Raw genomic sequence first — 21,775 nt, 5'->3', positions numbered from 1 at the left:
GCATGAACTCACGAAAGCCAATTAGCGGCATTGACTTGTTGATCCTAATCAAGCATCTCATGGATTGAGAAGATTTTGCCTGAAACATTTTAATGTTTTACAACTTCAAAATGTTTAATGTATGCCATTAAACATACATTATGTGCTTTCAACATCCGAGGGAAAGAAAGGTTCACCATCTAAGACATTGCAGATACAGTGGTAGCTCTACTTAAGAATGCCTCTACTTAAGAACTTTTCTAGATAAGAACCAGGTGTTCAATATTTTTTTGCCTCTTCTTAAGAACCATTTTCTACTTAGAAAAATTTCCCAAGAAATTTGAGAGCGACACAAAGGTCCGGCCAGTTTCCTGCCATTCCCCCTGGGTTTCTCTCCCTGGCGCAGTGTATGGGAGGCAGCCTCGCGCTGGGTGTATGGGAGGCACATGCTCCTCCTCACTGCCTCAGAGTTCCTCTCTCTCTTTTATTTTTGATTCCCCTCACCTCACCTTCTTCCTTCAGCAGCAACTGTCCTCCTCCTCTTCTTCCTCCTCCTCCTCCCACCCAAATTCCGAGCTTTTATTTCTTTCCTAATGGGTTTGCATGCATTACAGTGATACCTCGTCTTATAAACACCTCGTCATACAAACTTTTCGAGATACAAACCCGGGGTTTAAGATTTTTTTGCCTCTTCTTACAAACTATTTTCACCTTACAAACCCACCGCCGCCACTGGGATGCCCCGCCTCGGGACTTCCGTTGCCAGCAAAGCACCTGTTTTTGTCCCGAGGTGGGGTTTCCCAGTGAGGGGAGCCTCAGTGAAACCGCAGCATCGCAAAAATACAGAGCTCCGGAGGTGGGATTTCGAGGACTTCGGTGTTTTTGCGATGCTGCGATTTCACTGATGCTCCCTTCGCTGGGAAACCCCACCTCCAGACTTCCGTTGCTAATGAAGCGCTCGTTTTTGCGATGCTGGGATTCCCCTGATGGGATTCCCCTGCAGCATCACAAAAACACAGAAGTCCGGAGGTGGGGTTTCCCATGGAGGGGAGCCTCAGGGGAATCCCAGCAGCGCAAAAACGGGCGCTTCGGCTGGCAAAAGGGGTGAATTTTGGGCTTGCACGCATTAATTGTTTTTCCATTGATTCCTATGGGAAACATTGTTTCGTCTTACAAACTTTTCACCTTAAGAACCTCATCCCGGAACCAATTAGAGTTTGTAAGACAAGGTATCACTGTATTTGCTTTTATATTGATTCTATGGGAAAAATTGCTTCTACTTACAAACTTTTCTACCTAAGAACCTGGTCATGGAATGAATTAAGTTCTTAAGTAGAGGTACCACTGTATATCATTTTTCTTATGTACATTATCACTGTTTGTAGTTGAATTTAAGCTTCTACTTATACATTATTTGGATTTATTCTTGGCTCTCTATGTATGTACGCATACCTTTTATATAGAAGACGTAAATGTCAACTGTCCTTTGATTTTTGTCGTTTTGCAATCTAATGTTATAATATCTATAGTTTTATATAATTTTTTTAAAAAATGTTTAATGTATGAAAACAGTGGTATATTAAATAGTATTTTAATGCTGAAGTATGCTATTAATTAATGAGGCTTATGAGACCCGATAGGAGAGCTGAAGTCCCATGAACGCCCCAATTCCTGCTTTGCTTCATCTGCTGTCCTTTTGTAGAACCCCCTTCTCTCTTTTTCTTTGGATGTGATCTAAACTTTCCATGGTGATCCGATAGATTTGCTGCCCATAAGAACATAAGAAGAGCCCTGCTGAATCAGGCCAAAGCCCATCGAGTCCAGCATTCTGTGTCCCACAGTAGTCCCCCAATTGTCTATGGGGATCTTGAGCAGAAAGAGGATGGACCCAAGGGAACCCTCCCTGCCTCCCTGCCTCAACTCAAAGAGAGAAAGAAATAGAGAAAGAGGAAGGAAGGAAAGAAGGAAAGAAGGAAGGAGAAAGACAGAGAGAACATAAGAAGAGCCCTGCTGAATCAGGCCCAAAGCCCATTGAGTCCAGCATTCTGTATCACACAGTGGCCCCCCCCAATTGTCCACGGGGATCTTGAGCAGAAAGAGAAGGCAAGACCTTCCCTTTCCCCTGACTCCCCAACAAATGGGACTCAAGGGAACCCTCCATGCCTCAACTCAAAGAGAGAGAGAAAGAGAGAGAGAAAGAGGAAGGAAGGAAGGAAGGAAGGAAGGAAGGAAGGAAGGAAGGAAGGAGAAAGACAGAGAGAACATAAGAACATAAGAGGAGCCCTGCTGAATCAGGCCAAAGCCCATCGAGTCCCACATTGGCCCACCAATTCTCCATAGGGATCTTGAGCAGAAAGAGAAGGCAACACCCTCCCTTTCCCCTTGACCCCCAACAAATGGGACCCAAGGGAATCCTGCCTACCTCAACAGGGAATCCTGCCTGCCCAGAGTTCCAAGTACAAGCCAGCATCTCTTCGGGGAGACGCACACACAAATAACACACACACACACACATTGAAGCAGCCGGCAGAATAGCTGCATTGTCTACTCACCCCAGCCTTGATATAGATTGGCACAAACACCCAGCCAAGGATCACCACCATCACCAGGGCCTAAAAGGGGGGAAGAGGGGTTGGCTTTGTCTCTCCCCCAGGGCAGGAAGGGGAAGAGCCCCCCACCCACCCACCGAAGTAGCCCAGCCCCATATCACGTGGAAGCAAGGTTGAGCATCCAAGGAGCATCCATCCCCCCAATCAGTGGGAACCTGGAGATGGGCTCAGAAGGAGATGTCCAGTGGAGATTCGCACCCACGACTGGCCAAAGGGGAAAGGACTTACGTTCCATTCAAAGCCTCCGATGGCAATGCCTGCAGCCGCTCCGGTCCCTGCCAGGCCCACAAAGTGCCCACTGCCGATGTTGCTGGCAAAGAGAGAGGCCCCGATCTGGAGAGGAGGAAAGGGAGGCGAAGAGGTTTAGGGGCTCCCCTGGTCCAGCTTGTCCAAAGGCCTCCCAGCCAGCAAAACTTCAGCCAGAAGCACAGGCGGTCCTCAAGTTATCACATTCTTCTTCACAACAACGGCACTGAGAAACGGGACCTATGGCCATTTTTCACACTCACAACCATGGCAGCATCCCCGTGGTCATGTGACCAAAATTCACTTGGCAACCGATTCCTCCTTGTGGTGGGTTGCTGGGGCTTATGGGCTCAGGGGTTCCCCTCTTGTGACCTTCTGACAAAGGAAGGTCAACAGGGGAACTATTTACTTACTTACTTACTTACTTACTTACTTACTTACTTACTTACTTACTTTCTTTCTTACTTACTTACTTACTTACTTACTTACTTACTTACTTTCTACTTACTTACTTTCTTACTTACTTTCTTTCTTAATTACTTAATTAATTACTTTCTTACTTACTTACTTTCTTACTTACTTAATTACTTACTTACTTTCTTACTTACTTACTTACTTACTTTCTTACTTACTTACTTACTTGCTTTCTTGCTTTCTTACTTACTTACTTACTTACTTGCTTTCTTACTTATTTACTTTCTTTCTTTCTTTCTTTCTTACTTACTTACTTTCTTACTTACTCACTTACTTTCTTACTTACTTACTTACTTACTTTCTTTCATACTTACTTACTTGCTTTCTTACTTACTTACTTTCTTACTTACTTACTTTCTTACTTACTTTCTTACTTACTTACTTACTTACTTACTTATGTTTCTTACTTACTTACTTACTTTCTTACTTACTTACTTTCTTACTTACTTACTTTCTTTCTTTCTTACTTACTTACTTACTTACTTACTTACTTGCTTTCTTTCTTACTTACTTACTTACTTTCTTACTTACTTACTTACTTACTTACTTTCTTACTTACTTACTTACTTGCTTTCTTTCTTTCTTTCTTACTTACTTACTTACTTTCTTACTTACTTACTTTCTTACTTACTTACAGTCTTACTTACTTACTTACTTTCTTGCTTTCTTACTTACTTACTTACTTTCTTACTTACTTACTTACTTACTTACTTTCTTACTTACTTACTTACTTTCTTACTTACTTACTTACTTACTTACTTACTTACTTACTTTCTTACTTTCTTACTTACTTACTTTCTTACTTTCTTACTTACTTACTTTCTTTCTTACTTACTTACTTACTTTCTTTCTTTCTTACTTATTTACTTACTTTCTTACTTACTTACTTTCTTTCTTACTTTCTTACTTACTTGCTTGCTTGCTTGCTTTCTTACTTACTTACTTTCTTTCTTTCTTTCTTTCTTTCTTACTTACTTACTTGCTTACTTGCTTACTTGCTTTCTTGCTTACTTGCTTTCTTGCTTTCTTGCTTTCTTGCTTACTTGCTTACTTGCTTACTTACTTACTTACTTACTTACTTACTTACTTACTTACTTACTTACTTACTTACTTACTTACTTACTTATTTACTTACTTACTTACTTACATAAGCAATAGCACTTTTTAACAGAGCCAGCATATTGCCCCCACAATCCGGGTCCTCATTTGACCCACCTCGGAAGGATGGAAGGCTGGATCAACCTTGAGCTGGTGATGAGATCTGAACTGCTGACCAGCAGTCAGTTTCAGGGGCCTGCCGTACAGCACTCTACCTGCTGCACCACCCCGGCTTTTTAATACTCAGATCACCAATTGAAAAACTATAACATATAGTTTTCTTGGCCTTCCTGGAATTGAATGAGCTTCCCTCTCTCCTGCCCGGCTCCCCTCCAGCATCATGCGCCAGGAAGGAGGAAAGAGGAAAAAAAGCGGAAAACGTGAAGCAAATTGTCACCCGAGAGAGCAACACTGGTGAAGTTGTAAATTGAGGACTTAACAGTTCACTTGAACAATGATGATTGCTCAAGCTGCCCCCACCTGGTCACATGGCCAGCAAGCCACTCCTACCAAGTCATGTGACCATCAAGCCACACCCACAAAATAAGCCACACCCACAGTGTGGCAGTAAAAATTTTGGCTGCCCATTACTGCCCATAACGCCCTCCCCCGCGCATGGGCTAGAGCAGTGTTTCCCAACTTTGGCAACTTGAAGATATCTGGACTTCAACTCCCAGAATTCCCCAGCCAGCATTTGCTAGCTGTGGAATTCTGGGAGTTGAAGTCCAAATATCTTCAAGTTGCAAGGTTGGGAAACACTGGGCTAGAGGCCTCTGGACTTCTGATAGGCCCGTTAGGCTGTTTTTTCACTCTCCCCAGGGTTCAGGAAAGCCTCCTGGAGCCTGGAGGTGAGTGAAAAACGGGCCAACCGGAAGTTTGAGAACGAACTTCCTGTTGGGCTGTTTTTCACCGTCTGAGGTTTCAGGAGGCTTTTGTCAACCCTGGGGATGGTGAAAAACGTCCCAAAAGAAGGCTGAAACTCAGCTGGCCAGCACCCATATGTGCACTGGAGCTGACATAGGGCAACTCCTCGTGTGCCCTCACATAATAATAATAATAATAATAATAATAATAATAATAATAATAATAATAATAATTTATTAGATTTGTGTGCCCACCCCTCTCCGAGGACTCAGAATGGCTCACAACAAGCAATACAAAGTACAAATCCAATATTTAAAAAAACCCAATTTTAAAACCGTTATTAAAAACAATCATACAGCCCAAACAAATCATACATAAAACAGAACAGCCGAGGGGTATATCAATTTCCCCATGCCTGGCTACACAGGTGGGTTTTCGGGAGTTTACGAAAGGCGAGGAGGGTGGGGCCAGTCCTAATCTCCGGGGGGAGTTGATTCCAGAGGGCCGGGGCCGCCACAGAGAAGGCTCTTCCCCTAGGTCCTGCCAGACGACATTGTTTTGTTGACGGAACCTGGAGAAGGCCAACTCTGTGGGACCTAATCGGTCACTGGGATTCGTGCGGCAGAAGGCGGTCCCGGAGATATTCTGGCCCGATGCCATGTAGTGCTTTATAGGTCATAACGAACACTTTGAATTATGACCGGAAACTGATTGGCAGCCAGTGCAGGCCGCAGAGTGTTGATGAAACTAGGGCATATCTGGGAAAGGCCATGATTGCTCTGGCGGCCGCATTCTGCACGATCTGAAGTTTCCGGACATGTAGAGAGCGTTGCAGAAGTCGAACCTTGATGGGATGAGGGCCTGAGTGAGCAGATATGGTTCAGGGGGCCATCCCCATGCTAAAGGCAGCCGTGGGGGAGTCAGGGGTCCAGTCTGCCTGCAGTCCAAGCAAAATGCTCACAAATAGGAATGCCCACTGAGGAGGGCAGTTTCAAGAGAACATGGGGGTGGGGGAAAGAGGCTGCTGGGCTCCTCTGAAGCGTCTGGACTGCAATGCAAAAGCTCCTCTCCTCACAAAGACAAAGGAAACAGTCCCCCCCCCAACCCTGGAGAAAACATCCACCCCCCCCCCCAGGGGGAGGACAGTGCAAAGCGAAGATGCTGCCCTTCCAGAGAGGGACCCTGGTGGGAAAGGCCTCCCCCCCCATTGTTGAAACTCACCGGCCACCACACCATGTTCCGGCCAGCCAAGAAGAATCCTCCGACAGTCCCCCGGTTGGTTGAGTACATGGCCTGGAGGCAAAGAAAGTGGAGAAATTGGTCACAGTGGAAGGGCCTGAGAAACATAGAAGACTGACGGCAGAAAAAGACCTCCTGGTCCATCTAGTCTGCCCTTATGCTATTTCCTGTATTTTCTTAGGATGAATATATGTTTATCCCAGGCATGTTTAAATTCAGTGACTGTGAATTTACCAACCACGTCTGCTGGGAGTTTGTTCCAAGCATCTACTCCTCTTTCAGTCAAAGAATATTTTCTCACGTTGCTTCTGATCTTCACCCCAACTAACCTCAGGTTGTGCCCCCTTGTTCTTGGGTTCACTTCCCTATTAAAAACACTTCCCTTCTGAACCTTATTTAACCCTTTGACATATTTAAAAGTTTCGATCATGTCCCACCTTTCCCTTCTGTCCTCCAGACTAGACAGATGGAGTTCATGAAGTCTTTCCTGATACGTTTTATGCTTAAGACGTTCCACCATTTTTGTAGCCCATCTTTGGACCCGTTCAATTTGATCAATCTCTTTTTGTAGGTGAAGTCCCCGGTATTCCAAATGTGGTCTCACCAGCGCTCTATACAGCAGGATCACAATCTCCCTCTTCCTACTTGTTATACTTCTAGCTATGCAGCCAAGCATTCTACTTGCTTTCCCTACCGCCTGACCACACTGTTCACCCATTTGGAGACTGTCAGAAATCACTATTTTATTTCATTTCATTTATTTATTTGTTTTGTCTAATACACAATAATACACAATGAAGGTTATAGAGGATATATACGAGCAGCATGTATCAAAGACAGTATAGAAATATAGGAGTAAAATATAACTAGAGAGAATAGCAGAAAATATAAGAGATAAAAGAAATATAATAGATAGATGATGGATATAAGAGATAGAAGAGAAGATATATGAGATATCCCTCCCTCCTCGCCTTTCGTAAGCTCCTTAAAATCCACCTCTGTCGTCAGGCATGGGGGAAACTGAGATATTCTTTCCCCCTAGGCCTTTACAATTTATGCATGGTATGTTTGTATGTATGTTTGGTTTTATAATAAGGGTTTTTTAGTTGTTTTAGTATTGGATTGTTGTATGCTGTTTTTAACATTGTTGTTAGCCACCCCGAGTCCACGGAGAGGGGCGGCATACAAATCCAATAAATGAATGAATGAATGAATGAATGAGACTATAGGACAGGGGACAGTAGGCACTATGGTGCACTACCCTTAAATCCTTCTCTTCTGAAGTTTTTGCTAGCACAGAACTGCCAATACACTACTCAGATGGAGGATTCCTTTTGCCCAAGTGCATTATTTTACATTTGGAATTATTAAACTGCAGTTTCCTTCTTCAACCTTCTCTTTCTTGGTGGAGCTGATCTCCACCAGCCATGCCAGGTTAGTAGCCTTGAGCAGCTTGTGGGTGGGGAGCACTACAGGGATGTAGGTGAAGTTGGTGGAATGAATGAGTGGAGGTGATCGTCCCTCCCTCGCTTCCTCTCTCTCACTCTCTCTCTCTCTCTATTGCACGCACATATTCTTATTTTGGGTGAGCAAGGAGACCACACAAAATCAGTCTGCGGACTAGCTTGTGCTGAGCCAGGAGTGGGGAGACACATCCTCCCCCGCCTGGGCACAAGGCCAGCTGCCCAGCCCCACAGGATGGGATGGAGTGGAGTGGAGTGGAATGGAATGGAGTGGAGTGGAATGGAATGGAATGGAATGGAATAGAATAGAATAGAATAGAATAGAATAGAATTTTATTGGCCAAGTGTGATTGGACACACAAGGAATTTGTCTTTGGTGCAGATGCTCTCAGTGTACATAAAAGAAAAAGATACATTTGTCAAGAATCATGTGGTACAGCACTTAATGATTGTCATAGGGGTCAAATAAGCAATGAAGAAACAATATTAATAAAAAATCTTAGGATACAAGCAACAAGTTACAGACATCCAGTCCTAAGTGGGAGGAAAAGGGTGATAGGAATGATGAGAAAAACTAGTAGAAAGAGAAGTGCAGATTTAGTAAAAAGTCTGACAGTGTGGAGGGAATTATTTGTTTAGCAGAGTGATGGCGTTCTGGAAAAAACTGTTCTTGTGTCTTGTTGTCTTGGTGTGCAGGGCTCTGTAGCGATGTTTTGAGGCTAGGAATTGAACGATTCCTTTGAGTTACATTTGGTGTTCTCAAGCCGAGTTTTCCAGCTTGCAGGTGTTTCCTTACCTATCTAGGCAACATAATCAGTGCAAGGCAGGTTTGATCCCTGTCTAGAGGCAGCAGAATTGGTGTGTGTGGGGGGGCTGGGTTTCCCCTCCGGCACTTCCTTGATTGGGAAATCATTTCGTGCTTGATTGATTGGTGTTCCTACCTGCCTAGCTGGGTGTTGGCTGCATTGATCCCCCTCTTTATCCTATGATTCAGGCCTGAATGCCTTTCCTTCCAATTTGTGTACATTTTAAAACAAAGGTAATAGCATAACACCACCTAGAAGGCATTCGAGAGGGTGGTTATACGGTTATTTCCTGGCAACAGACGCCATCCCTGTGGGAGTTTCTCCTGCCTCCTTTGCATAGGGATGAGGCTCCGAAAGAACCTCACTTCCTACAAGAGACACGTGGGATGCGCCTTGTTCTCTCCCAGCCCTCCAAGCAGGCCCCTCCGCAAGCAGCATCAGGCACCCCCAGGCTTCATTCCGCCCTTTGGCTGCTCCCCTTTCTCTTCCTAGTCATCTCAGAAGAGTTTTTGCATCGATAATGTTTATTTTCTTTTATGTACACTAAGAAATTTGCACCAAAGACAAATTCCTTGTGTGTGCAATCACACTTGGCCAATAAAGAATTCTATTCTATTCTATTCTATTCTATTCATAGAAACATAGAGACATGGCAGATTGAGGGCAGGAAAAGACCTCCTGGCCCATCTAGTCTGCCCTTATACCATTCCCAGTATTTTGTCTTAGGATGGATCTATGTTTATCCCAGGCATGTTTAAAATTCAGGGGTTTTTTTTGTTTTTTGTTTTATAATTTTTTATTTACAAATGTACAAAACATAAAATAATAATCAAAACAGAAAACAGTTAAATCCTAGCATAATATAACAATTTACGAAATTAAAGACTTGTAGGGAAAAGGGAAGAAGGGTAAGTAGGAAAAGGGTAAAGAAGAGGAGGGAAAAAGATAGAAAAGACAGAGGACATAGAAAAGATAGAAAGGATAAAGGGGTTGGCGAATGTCCGGGGGAGCTGTATTGAAAACGAGAACTAATTCCTAATTTATTAGCTCATTACCATGGTTCGGATTAATCATCTGGGTAGGCAAATGCAAGTGTTGAATTAATCAAAGTATAGAGATTTTAGAAAATAGTAGTAAATATTCTATCTGTATATATCTAAGGTCTCTTCTTACTATAGAAAATACAAGAGAGCTATATACCGGATTTGTAACTGGTCAAGTTTATATCCATCATTTCAATCTTGTAGCTAGTTATTCTCTTTTTTTTCCTAACCAGCTGTAAAAGGGATCCCAACAGTTATTAAATGAGGACATTGTTTCATTTCTAACTAGTAAAATTCAGTGACTGTGGATTTACCAATCACGTCTGCTGGAAGTTTGTTCCAAGCATCTACGACTCTTTCAGTCAAATAATATTTTCTCACGTTGCTTCTGACCTTTCCCCCAACTAACCTCAGATTGTGTCCCCTTGTTCTTGGGTTCCCTTTCCTATTGAAAACACTTCTCTCCTGAACCTTATTTAACCCTTTCACATATTGAAATGTTTTGATCATGTCCCCCCTTTCCCTTCTGTCCTCCAGACTATACAGATGGAGTTCATGAAGTCTTTCCTGATAAGTTTTATGCTTAAGACCTTCCACCATTTTTGTACCTGTTCAATTTTATCCATCTTTTTTTGCAGGTGAGGTCTGCAGAACTGAACGCAGTATTCCAAATGTGGTCTCACCAGCGCTCTATATAGCGGGATCACAATCTCCCTCTTCCTGCTTGTTATACCTCTAGCTATGCAGCCAAGCATTCTACTTGCTCTTCCTACCGCCTGATTGCACTCATCACCCATTTCTCACCAGTGCTCTATACAGCGGGATCATTCTATTCTATTCTATTTTGTTCTATTCTAATGTATCTTTTGTTTTACGTACACTGAGAGCATCTGCACCAAAGACAAATTCCTTGTGTCCACACACACTTGGCTCGTAAAGAATTGTATTGTATTGTATTGTATTCTATTCTATTCTATTCGTGTATCTTTTCTTTTATGTACATTGAGAGCATCTGCACCAAAGACAAATTCCTTGTGTGTCCACTCACACTTGGCCAGTAAAGAATTCTATAACAAAAGGGGAGGCAGATCATCAGATTTCAAAGCATTTCCATGCTCCATGTCCTTCCTGGACATCATCCAAATCCTTCAGGTGACAGAGTGGTGGTGGGGAGCTTTTTAGGGGGCTGCCTTCGGGCCCTTGTGGCTTCCATGGAAGAAGCTTTGGTAGAGGCAGGAAGGCAAAAGTTGGGTCTTTTGTCCCTCCCCTCTTTGTGGAATCCCTCAGGTCATGGGTAGGCCAAGTTGGCTCTTTTATGACATGTGGACTTCAACTCCCACAATTCCTGAGCTAGCATGATTGGCTCAGGAATTCTGGGAGTTGAAGTCCACAGGTCATAGAAGAGCCAACTTAACCTAGCTCTGCCTCAGGTGACTCCCATCCATCCATTGTGCTAATGGCAGTCGGAGAGACGGAGGGCAGCCGTGGCTGTTACAAAAGGGCAGCGACGGTTCCGCCGGGCCGGGCGTCCAGGACTTGTTGCATAAGAGCCACAATTGATCATCCGACCGGGGCCGATTTTATTGTCTTTGCTGCAACTGACCGAAACGGCTGACCGGATGGAATTTCCTCAGTCGAGATTTATGCCATCAGGTGGCTGTCTACCTGTCTCAGGTGACTGAAGGATCCACAGTCCCCTGCTGGGCCCTGGCGATGAGCAGCTGCCTGGCCCATCCAGAGGGGGGATCCTGCCCTCAAAGTCCCCTGGGGCCACCCTGAGAGCCCTCTAGAGGCTGCAAGTGGGAGGGGCCGTGGACGCCTCCATCCCCAGGCCCTGCTCTGAAGGACAATGTCAACCTCGCTGTGGGTCATCCTTCAACTGCGCTTCAGCTGTCATGAGAAACGGGGTAGCAGGTGGGATAGGTGCTGGGATTTGGGAGGGGGAAGTCTACTGGAGGAACCCAAGGAAGTTTCATTTCTTCTGCTGAAGGCTGGGAGAGTTTCCTTTCTCCTGAGAACGGGTGATTAAAGGGGTGGGTTGGTGGCGTGCATTCCAAAAACATGATGCGCCCATGAAGATGCATCCACCTGACGAGGATGGACAATGGGGATTGAGTGAATTGAAAAGGGGGGCATTCTGCCGCACAAATCCCAGCGACCAGCTAGGTCCCACAGAGTTGGCCTTCTCCGGGTCTCGTCGACTAAACAATGTCATCTGGCGGGACCCAGGGGAAGAGCCTTCTCTGTGGCGGCCCCGACCCTCTGGAACCAACTCCCCCCGGAGATTAGAATTTCCCCCACCCTCCTTGCCTTTCGCAAACTCCTCAAAACTCACCTCTGCCATCAGGCATGGGGAAATTGAGACATCTCCCCCAGGCCTATATAGTTTATGCATGGTATGTTTGGGCATATGTTTTGCTTTATAAATAAGGGTTTTTTAGAGTTTTTAAATATTAGATTTGTTATACATTGTTTTTATCATTGCTGTAAGCCACCCCAAGTCTATGGAGAGGGGCGGCATACAAATCTAATTAATAATAATAATAATAATAATAATTAAAGTTATTATTATTATTATTATTATTATTATTATTATTATTATTATTATTACTTGGGGTTACTTTGATATAATTAATAATAATAATAATAATAATAATAATTATTATTATTATTATTACTACTTGGGGTTACTTTGATATAATTAATAATAATAATAATAATAATAATAATAATAATAATAATAATAATAATAATAATTTATTAAATTTGTATGCTGCCCCTCTCCGAAGACTCGGAGCAGCTCACAACAGCAATACAAAATACAAATCCAATGATTAAAAAGCAAAACAGTTAAAAACCCTTGATTTAAAAACAATCACACAACCCAAACTAAAACGGAGAGCCCGAGTAGAATCCATTGGGTAATATGGGCAACTGTCACACCTTTTTCCTCAGATTTTTCTTTTCTTTCCATGCATTCACTTCTGATTTAGTAAAGTTCACTTTTGTGAAGTTCAAAACTAAAAATAATTGAGAAGTATTTTTTTTAATGACTTTTGAAGAAATATATGATGATTTAATTTTAATCTATTAAAGACCCAGATGATGAAATAAGGATTGGTGGCAGCATTGGATAAGGAGTTAACACAGAGATTAAATGCTGAGTTAAGATGTTTATGTTTTATTATAAATAGAAAAAGGGAATATAAGGGACTAGATTTCATAATAGTCAACGAAGCGGTGGAAGTGATGTGCCGGTGCCTGGAGGCTGTTGGGGCCTGGATGGGTGTCAACAGACTCAAACTCAACCCGGATAAGACGGAGTGGCTGTGGGTTTTGCCTCCCAAGGACAATTCCATCTGTCCATCCATCACCCTGGGGGGGGAATTATTGACCCCCTCAGAGAGGGTCCGTAACTTGGGCGTCCTCCTCGATCCACAGCTCACATTAGAACAACATCTCTCAGCTGTGGCGAGGGGGGCGTTTGCCCAGGTTCGCCTGGTGCACCAGTTGCGGCCCTATCTGGACCGGGACTCATTGCTCACAGTCACTCATGCCCTCATCACCTCGAGGTTCGACTACTGTAATGCTCTCTACATGGGGCTACCTTTGAAAAGTGTTCGGAAACTTCAGATCGTGCAAAATGCAGCTGCGAGAGCAGTCATGGGCTTACCTAGGTATGCCCATGTTTCTCCATCACTCCGCAGTCTGCATTGGCTGCCGATCAGTTTCCGGTCACAATTCAAAGTGTTGGTTATGACCTTTAAAGCCCTTCATGGCACTGGACCAGAATATCTCCGAGACCGCCTCCTGCCGCACGAATCCCAGCGACCAATTAGGGTCCCACAGAGTGGGCCTTCTCCGGGTCCCGTCAACTAAGCAATGTCGGTTGGCGGGCCCCAGGGGAAGAGCCTTCTCTGTGGCGGCACCGGCCCTCTGGAACCAACTCCCCCCGGAGATTAGAACTGCCCCTACTCTTCCTGCCTTCCGTAAACTTCTTAAAACCCACCTTTGCCGTCAGGCATGGGGGAATTGAAACATCTCCCCCTGGGCACGTTTAATTTATATATGGTTTAATTTATATATGGTATGCTTGTGTGTGTGTCTGTTTTTTTAAAATCTTTAAAATTTTAAATTGTTTGATTACTTATGATTTGTTTCTACATGTTGTGAGCCAAATCCAAGTAATAAATAATAAATAAATAAATAAATAAATATTGTTATCTGCAGATGAAATATATCTCATGTGTAGTTAATTTTAATTACCTCAGCAAAGAAGAGGATAAAAAAAGTACATATTGAAAGTATTATTAGCGTTTTTTGTCTCTGAATGTTTAACGTATCAAAGAAATATCATTAATTATTATTTTAAGCATCGATTCTGTGTTTTTTATTGCTCATGTTGTTTTATTGTATATCGGAAGAAAAATAAAGAAAAATTGTATACCTGCAAAATGGCTTCTGTTCTGAGCAGTAATGCGAAGCCAAAATTTTTACTGCCACACCCACACTGTGGGTGTGGTTTATTTTGTGGGTGTGGCTTGATGGTCATGTGACTGGGTAGGAGTGGCTTGCCTGCCATGTGACCAGGTGGGAGTGGCTTAAACAGTCATCAGCGTTCAAGTGAACTGAATGGCTTTTCATTGTAGCTGTGGGCAGAATGAGGGCTTCGTTAGGGGAAAAAGACTGCAGCCCAGACGGCTTTGGCGTGGCGCGGCTCTCCTGGCCTTGGGAGGTGGCCGCGTGAGGCTGGAGGGGAGTCGGGCAGGAGAGAGGGAAGCTTGTCCGAGGCCAGGAAGGAAGAAAGAGGAAAAAAGCAAGGAGCGCACAGCAGGGGAAAAAAGGAGAGCTGAGCTGAGACCACTAATCCAGGAAGTGACAGCTGCCAGTCAGCTGGAGTTGTGCATACAGTTTCATTTCCGCGGGTGGAACTGCGTTCCACCCCGTCCTGCCTGCTGCCCAGCCCTGCCTCTGAGTGTTACTTTTCCTAAATTCTGAGCGAAGCCAGCCTGACAGACAGGTCTTTTTAACCAAAGGACTCTTTCACAGAGATTTTTCCCAGGCGCTTCAAGGGCTGCTCTTAAGGGATCCCTTAGATGTTCGTGCCAAAGCAGCAGCTGCCCCACCTGAGCGCTTTCTGTGCCGAAATAACCCTCTCGATCAAACTCTCCCGCGCATATTTCAACCCTGAGTCATTAGGCAGGCAAACATTTCCTGGCCATTGATTGACCCTAATTTGCAGAGAACATCCTGGAGGGGGAGGGGCGCCCCTCTCCCTTCCTGAAAGCCGACACTGATCCAAGGGCCACGTTCTGCATCCACCCCCAAAAAAGTCAGATTTATTTTTTTACCCCCTGAAAAGAGACAGAAGGGAACCCCACCCCACCCCGAATGGCCCACTTCAGGGGTGGGCAGCAGGCAGCACGGAGTGGAACACAGTTCCACCGGCAGAAATGAAGCTGTGTGCCCAGCTCCAGCTGACTATTCCCCCCTCCCATCCTCCTCTTCCTTGGAAAGCGGCAGGGAGACCAGCACCAGCAGAAGTTGCAGGGGGGCCATTTCCTCCCCCCTCTTTTCTCAACAGCTGATCAGCACCCATTCGCCTGGCTACCCAGCCTGAGGAAGGGGACGACCCAGGAAGGAGAGCGCGGGAAACACGAAGCAAATTGTCACCCCAGCAAGCGACACTGGTGAGGTTATAAGTCGAGGACTTCACAGTTCACTTGAACGATGAGGATCGTTCAATGCCACTCCCACCTGGTCACATGGCCAGCAAGCCACTCCTACCCAGTCACCTGACCACCAAGCCACACCCACAAAATAAGCCACACCCACAGTGTGGCAGTAAAAAGTTTGGCTGCCCATTACTGGCCCACTTGCCCAAGAGGGGTTCCTTCAGGTGGGGGTTTGTCTTCCGAGCCCCTCCAGGGTGGAAGGGCAGCTCAGGCCTGGCAACCTTGGGGAGATGGGTGGACATCAGTGCTCCCAATTCTCCAGCCACGTATGAAGGCTGCCCATCTGAGCTCTTTCTGGCCAATAGGGAGGGTCCCTGCAAGGACAACTGGGGCAACCCAAAAGAATGGAGGGAGAGTTGTCCAGCTGCACCCCCAACTTGGCTCTAGGAGCTCCTCCTTGAGTCCAGCCCTTAGAGACCCAGCTCAGCAGGGGCAGGGATGACCCCTGGTCCTCTCAGCAGGGGGCTTGGCTTCCTCACAAGGGGACACAACAGGCCCAGCGAGGGCCAGAAGGCCTCCCCAGTGCCAGCCTTCGCAGTGCTGCCCAAGGCTGGCCGGAGGTCCTGGCAAGCTGCCTTTTTGGGGGGGGGCAGTGAGAGTGTTATCACCCCCAGTCTGGTCTCTGCTTCAGCCTCGCCCTCCTTGACATTCCCACCTGACTTCTTAATAATAATAACAACAGAGTTAGAAGGGACCTTGGAGGTCTTCTAGCCCAACCCGCTACTTAGGCAGGAAACCCGACACTACTGGTTATCCAACATCTGCTTAAAAACGTCCAGTGTTGGAGCACGAATCCCAGCGACCGATTAGGTCCCACAGAGTTGGCCGGTTTTACTTTTTCTTAATCATTGGATTTGTATTTTGTATTCCTGTTGTGAGCCGCTCAGAGTCTTCGGAGAGGGGCGGCATACAAATCTAAATAATAATAATAATAATAATAATAATAATAATAATAATAATTATTATTATTATTATTATTATTATTATTATTATTATTACTATTATTGTTGTTGTTGTTATTATTGTTGTTGTTGTTATTATTATTATTATTATTATTATTATTATTATTATTATTATTATTATTCACAAGTTCTGGTGGCAAGCTGTTCCGCTGATAAATTGTTTAACTGCCGGGAAATTTCTCCTTAGTTCTAAGTTGCTTCTCTCCTTGTTTAGTTTCCCCCCATTGCTTCTTGTTCTACACTCAGGTGCTTTGAAGAATAGGTTGACTCCCTCTTCTTTGTGGCAACCCCTGAGATATCGGAAGACTGCTATCGTGTCTCCCCTGATCTTTGTTTTCATTAAACTAGCTATGTCCAGTTCCTGCAACTGTTCTGCATGTGTTTTAGCCTCCAGTCCCCAAATCATCTTTGTCGCTCTTCTCTGCACTTCTTCCTTGGAGAGACAACCCCCTCCCTGCAGTCCCCCCCAGGCTTTTAACTGAGCCCCCTCCCCCCATGGCTCTGCCTGGCTTGTGTTTCTAGAAGTTGGGGGAATCACTTGATGCTCCTTTGCTCTCTCCCTCTGAGCTGGGTTCTCTTTGGAATCTCTCCCGGGAATTTCTAGGCTTCCTTCACTGGGTCAGTTTCACCGACGTGAGGCTTTGCTCACCTTGGCAACTTTAAGATGTGAGGACTCCACCTTTCAAGATTCCCCAGCCAGCTTCTCCCCAGAGTTTGGCAACTGGACTTTGGCAAAGGGTTTCGGGGCCAAGGTTTGCCTCGGGACGGGACAGAGTTGAATTCTCAGCCTGCTTTAAGCCAAGAACCCCCCATGGGAATGTGAACAGACAGAGGAGGGTTCCACTAGGCATGTGCAGAATGCTGGAGGGTTGAAAGGCCTCTTGGACTGCAATTTTTCACTGTTGACAACTGTCAACTCCCGAAACTTCCCTGACGATGATGATGATGATAATAATAATAATAATAATAATAATAATTATTATTATTATTATTATTAATTAGATTTGTATGCCGTCCATCTCCAAAGACTCGGGGCGGCTCACAACAACCTGAACAGTGTACAAACCCAATTTTAAAAAATACAATTTAAAACCCTTATAATAAAATAATCACACAATCCAATCAAACCATACCCCAACCTTGACAATTGGGGTGTGTGTGTTAATTTCCCCATGCCCGGCGGCAAAGATGAGTTTTTAATAACTTACGAAAGGCGAGGAGGGTGTGGGCAGTCCTAATCTCTGGAGGGAGTTGGTTCCAGAGGGCTGGGGCCGCCACAGAGAAGGCTCTTCCCCTGGGTCCCACCAGACGACATTGTTTAGAAGGCATTGCTCAATGCTAAAGGAGGCTGCGGAGACCCTTAACCTGGGCATTTGGGGGGACAATATGGGCTTCCTAGGGCCTCCTGTCCACTCTTAGGCAGAGGGCCCAGCCGACAGAGACTGCTTGCAAAGGAGGCTTCTTGCCAACCCTTCTAGGTAGTCCAGGCAGACAGGACATCACAACCAAGAATGCAAAACTCCACCTTTAGGGTAAACCTACAGTAACAGAAACTTGAAAGTTTGAAAACGCCCTGGCTTCACATGGAGACCTTGCTTGGTGAGCATTCATTCAGCACCTGTCCAAACTGCCAATGATGCTGATTGAGGGGAGCTTACACCTGGTCTTCTTAGAGCATCTCCACACTCACGGAATGGCCTTTTGGGATTTCCCCTGCTGGCTTCCCACAAGCGAAACATAGAAACATAGAAGATTGACCGCAGAAAAAGACCTCCTGGTCCACCTAGTCTGCCCTTATACTACTTCCTGTATTTTATCTTAGGATGGATCTATGTTTATTCCAGGCATGTTTACATTCAGTGACCGTGGATTTACCAATCACGTCTGCTGGAAGTTTGTTGCAAGCATCTACTACTCTTTCAGTCAAATAATATTTTGTCACGTTGCTTCTGATCTTTCCCCCAACCAACCTCAGATTGTGCCCCCTTTTTCTTGGGTTCACTTTCCTATTAAAAATACTTCCCTCCTGAACCTTATTTGACCCTTTAACATATTTAAATGTTTCGATCATGTCCCCCCTTTCCCTTCTGTCCTCCAGACTATACAGATGGAGTTCACTAAGTCTTTCCTGATAGGTTTTAAGCTTAAGACCTTCCACCATTCGTGTAGCCTGATTTACCAACCATGTCTGCTGGAAGTTTTTTCCAAGCATCTACTACTCTTTCAGTAAAATAATATTTTCTCACGTTGCTTCTGATCTTTCCCCCAACTAACCTGAGGTTGTGCCCCCTTGTTCTTGTGCTCACTTTTCCATTGAAAACACTTCTCTCCTGAAACTAACGATGAAGCCAGGAGGCCCCAGTCCATGGCAAAAGTGCAAACCTGACACTTGACAATGACATGGATTCTGAACCAAAAGTGCCATCAATAAGTGGTGCAGCCACCTGGTATCACACCTTATGCCACGTCGCTTGGAGATGGGTGCCCCTTCTGAGGCAGGCCCTCCAATTCCAATTCTATAGTCTGGAGCAGTGTTTCCCAACCTTGGCAACTTGAAGATATTTGGACTTCAACTCCCAGAATTCCCCAGCCAGTAAATGCTGGCTGAGGAATTCTGGGAGTTGAAGTCCAAATATCTTCAAGTTGCCAAGGTTGGGAAACACTGGTCTGGAGGACAGAAGGGAAAGGGGGGACACAATCGAAACATTTAAATTGGTTAAATAAGGTTCAGGAGGGAAGTGTTTTTAACAGGAAAGTGAACACAAGAACATGGGGAGGGGGCACAATCTGAGTCTAGTTGGGGGAAAGATCAGAAGCAATGTGAGAAAATATTATTTAACTGAAAGAGTAGTAGATGCTTGGAACAAACTTCCAGCAGACGTTGATCAGAAGGGAAAGGAGGGACACGATTGAAACATTTAAATATGTTAAAGGGTTCAATAAGGTTCAGGAGGGAAGTGTTTTTTAACAGGAAAGTGGACACAAGAACACGGGGGCACAATCTGCGGCTAGTTGGGGGAAAGATCAGAAGCCACGTGAGAAAATATTTTTTAACTGAAAAAGTAGTAGATGCTTGGAACAAACTTCCAGCAGACGTCGGTCAGAAGGGAAAGGGCGGACACGATTGAAACATTTAAATATGTTAAAGGGTTCAATAAGGTTCAGGAGGGAAGTGTTTTCAATAGGAAAGTGAACCCAAGAACACCCTCTGGGAGGCTGGAAACAGCCTATTTCCCAACTCCTGGTGGGCCCAGTAGGCTCATATTTTGCCCTCTCAAGGCTCCAAAGGCTTCCCTGGTAAAAATGCTCTCCCATCCCCCTGGAAGCCAAAAACTCCCTCCATGAGCCTCTTTGCAAGCCAAAAATCAGCTGGCCGGCACACACATGTATGTTGCCAGCAGATATGGCTCCAAGTGTCACCTGCGGCACCCGAGCCATAGGTTCACCATCACAGCCCAAAATCCTTTCTGAGAGTCCAGCCTCTTCTTCAAGGCCTCCAGGGATGAAGCTCCCAGAACCTCCAAAGGCGACTTCTGATCCAGCAGTCGATTGCTCTCATCAGGAACCCCCCACCAACGATGGCAAAGAGAGCTGTCACTCACCCACAGGCCAACCACGAGGACCACGAGGAAGTAGATGACAATGACCGAGATGTCAGCTGCGTTCGCAATGGCGATGGAAGAGGATTTGGACCCCTGCTGGGCCAGGACCGTGGTAGCCGCCGGGGTGGCCATCGTGCCAGTTTCGGGGCCTCCCAACCTGGGTCGATCGGCTTCTTCTTATACCTCCCGGCCGAGTGGCCCAGTTAATGATCAATTCCCCCCCTTCGCTCCTGAGTAATATGTAACCGGGAGAGTCTGCTCCTCAGCCCACGGATGATGCTTGAGTCCCGACAGGTGCTCTAGCGAAGGGAGATTTTCTCCGGCGATGCCAACTGCACAAGCCCTGCAGCGGCAGCCGGGGCTGGTTTTTGTACCCTGAAGCAGGTGACTTGGCAGGAGGCGCTGGAAGAGGAGGAGGAGGAGTGGCTGGGCCGGTGCTCAGGGAGACGAGCACTTGGCTCAGGAGGCTGCCGGGCCAGTTCAGTGCCTAATACGCAAGAGCTCCAGATCACGGAGCGTTCTGATACACGCGGGGCTGGGAACTCCCCAAGAAAGGAGGCCTGGCATTCTCTCACCAAGCTGGCTCATCTCTTGGCCGGCCTGGAGAGCAGAAGGAGCAGGGAGCCCTTCAGGAGCCAGGGAGAAGAGAGGAGCAGCAGTTCAAACCTCAGCTACTCAATATGTTGCTCATCCTGAGCCTGTCGTATCAAATGAACCATGGCTGTGGCCTCGCAAAGTTTTGCCCTGGATTACTCAATAAGTGAATAATAATAATAATAATAATAATAATAATAATAATAATAATAATAATAATAATAGTAGTTGTTATTATTATTATTATTATTATTATTATTATTATTATTATTATTATTATTTCAATACAACACAGCAAACGAGATCACTATGCTGGATTTTGTATTTCATCACCAGTCGGGCGCTTCCCAAGCACCTAGGACTGCATGATGTAGCGGCGAATTATGTTTGCCGATCCCAGTAAAGCGGCCTTTTGCCATTGACAGATGGAGATTTTGTCAATTCCGATGGTTTTCAAATGTCCGCTGAGATCCTTTGGCACTGTGCCCAGCGTGCCAAGTACCACTGGGACCACTTTCACTGGCTTATGCCAGAGTCGTTGCAGCTCGATTTTTAGATCTTCGTATTTCACTAATTTCTCTAGCTGCTTCTCCTAAATTCTGCTGTCTCCTGGGATTGCGATGGCGATGATCCATACTTTCTTTTTCTCCACAATCAGGATGTCTGGTGTGTTATGCTTCAGACTTCGATCAGTCTGAAGTCGGAAGTCCCACAATAGTTTTGCTTGCTCATTTTTGACCACTTTTTCAGGCTTATGATCCCACCAGCTCTTTGCCACTGGTAAATGGTAGTTCCGGCACAGGTTCCAGTGGATCATCATGTCTATGCTTGTTTTATTATTATTATTATTATTATTATTATTATTATTATTATTATTATTATTATTATTTAGATTTGCATGCTGGCCCTCTCCAAAAACTCGGGGAAACTTACTACAATCACAATGTACAAATCCAATATTTAAAACACAATTTTTAAAAAACCCTTATAATAAAATAATCACACAACCCAATCAAACCATACATCAACCAAGTAAAGGGAGGTATCAATTTCCCCATGCC

At 45.0% G+C, this 21,775-nt stretch overlaps 1 protein-coding gene across 1 annotated transcript in view; it reads right to left on the bottom strand.

Moving 5' to 3' along the window:
* Window positions 1-20,464, bottom strand: part of SLC5A1 (solute carrier family 5 member 1) — a 48,242-nt gene extending 27,778 nt beyond the window's left edge. Inside the window, exons 1-4 of the mRNA XM_070762309.1 lie at window positions 20,121-20,464; window positions 6,492-6,563; window positions 2,817-2,921; window positions 2,532-2,591 (exon numbers count right to left, since the gene is read on the bottom strand). Coding sequence (XP_070618410.1) covers window positions 2,532-2,591; window positions 2,817-2,921; window positions 6,492-6,563; window positions 20,121-20,252 — 369 coding nt within the window. The 5' untranslated portion in view covers window positions 20,253-20,464. The remainder of the gene's footprint in view (window positions 1-2,531; window positions 2,592-2,816; window positions 2,922-6,491; window positions 6,564-20,120) is intronic.
* Between the last annotated feature and the right edge of the window lie 1,311 nt (window positions 20,465-21,775).

The sequence above is a fragment of the Erythrolamprus reginae genome, chromosome 10, assembly GCF_031021105.1.
Source record: "Erythrolamprus reginae isolate rEryReg1 chromosome 10, rEryReg1.hap1, whole genome shotgun sequence".
Lineage (NCBI taxonomy): Eukaryota > Metazoa > Chordata > Lepidosauria > Squamata > Dipsadidae > Erythrolamprus > Erythrolamprus reginae.
This window is presented reverse-complemented; position numbering and strand designations above follow the sequence as displayed.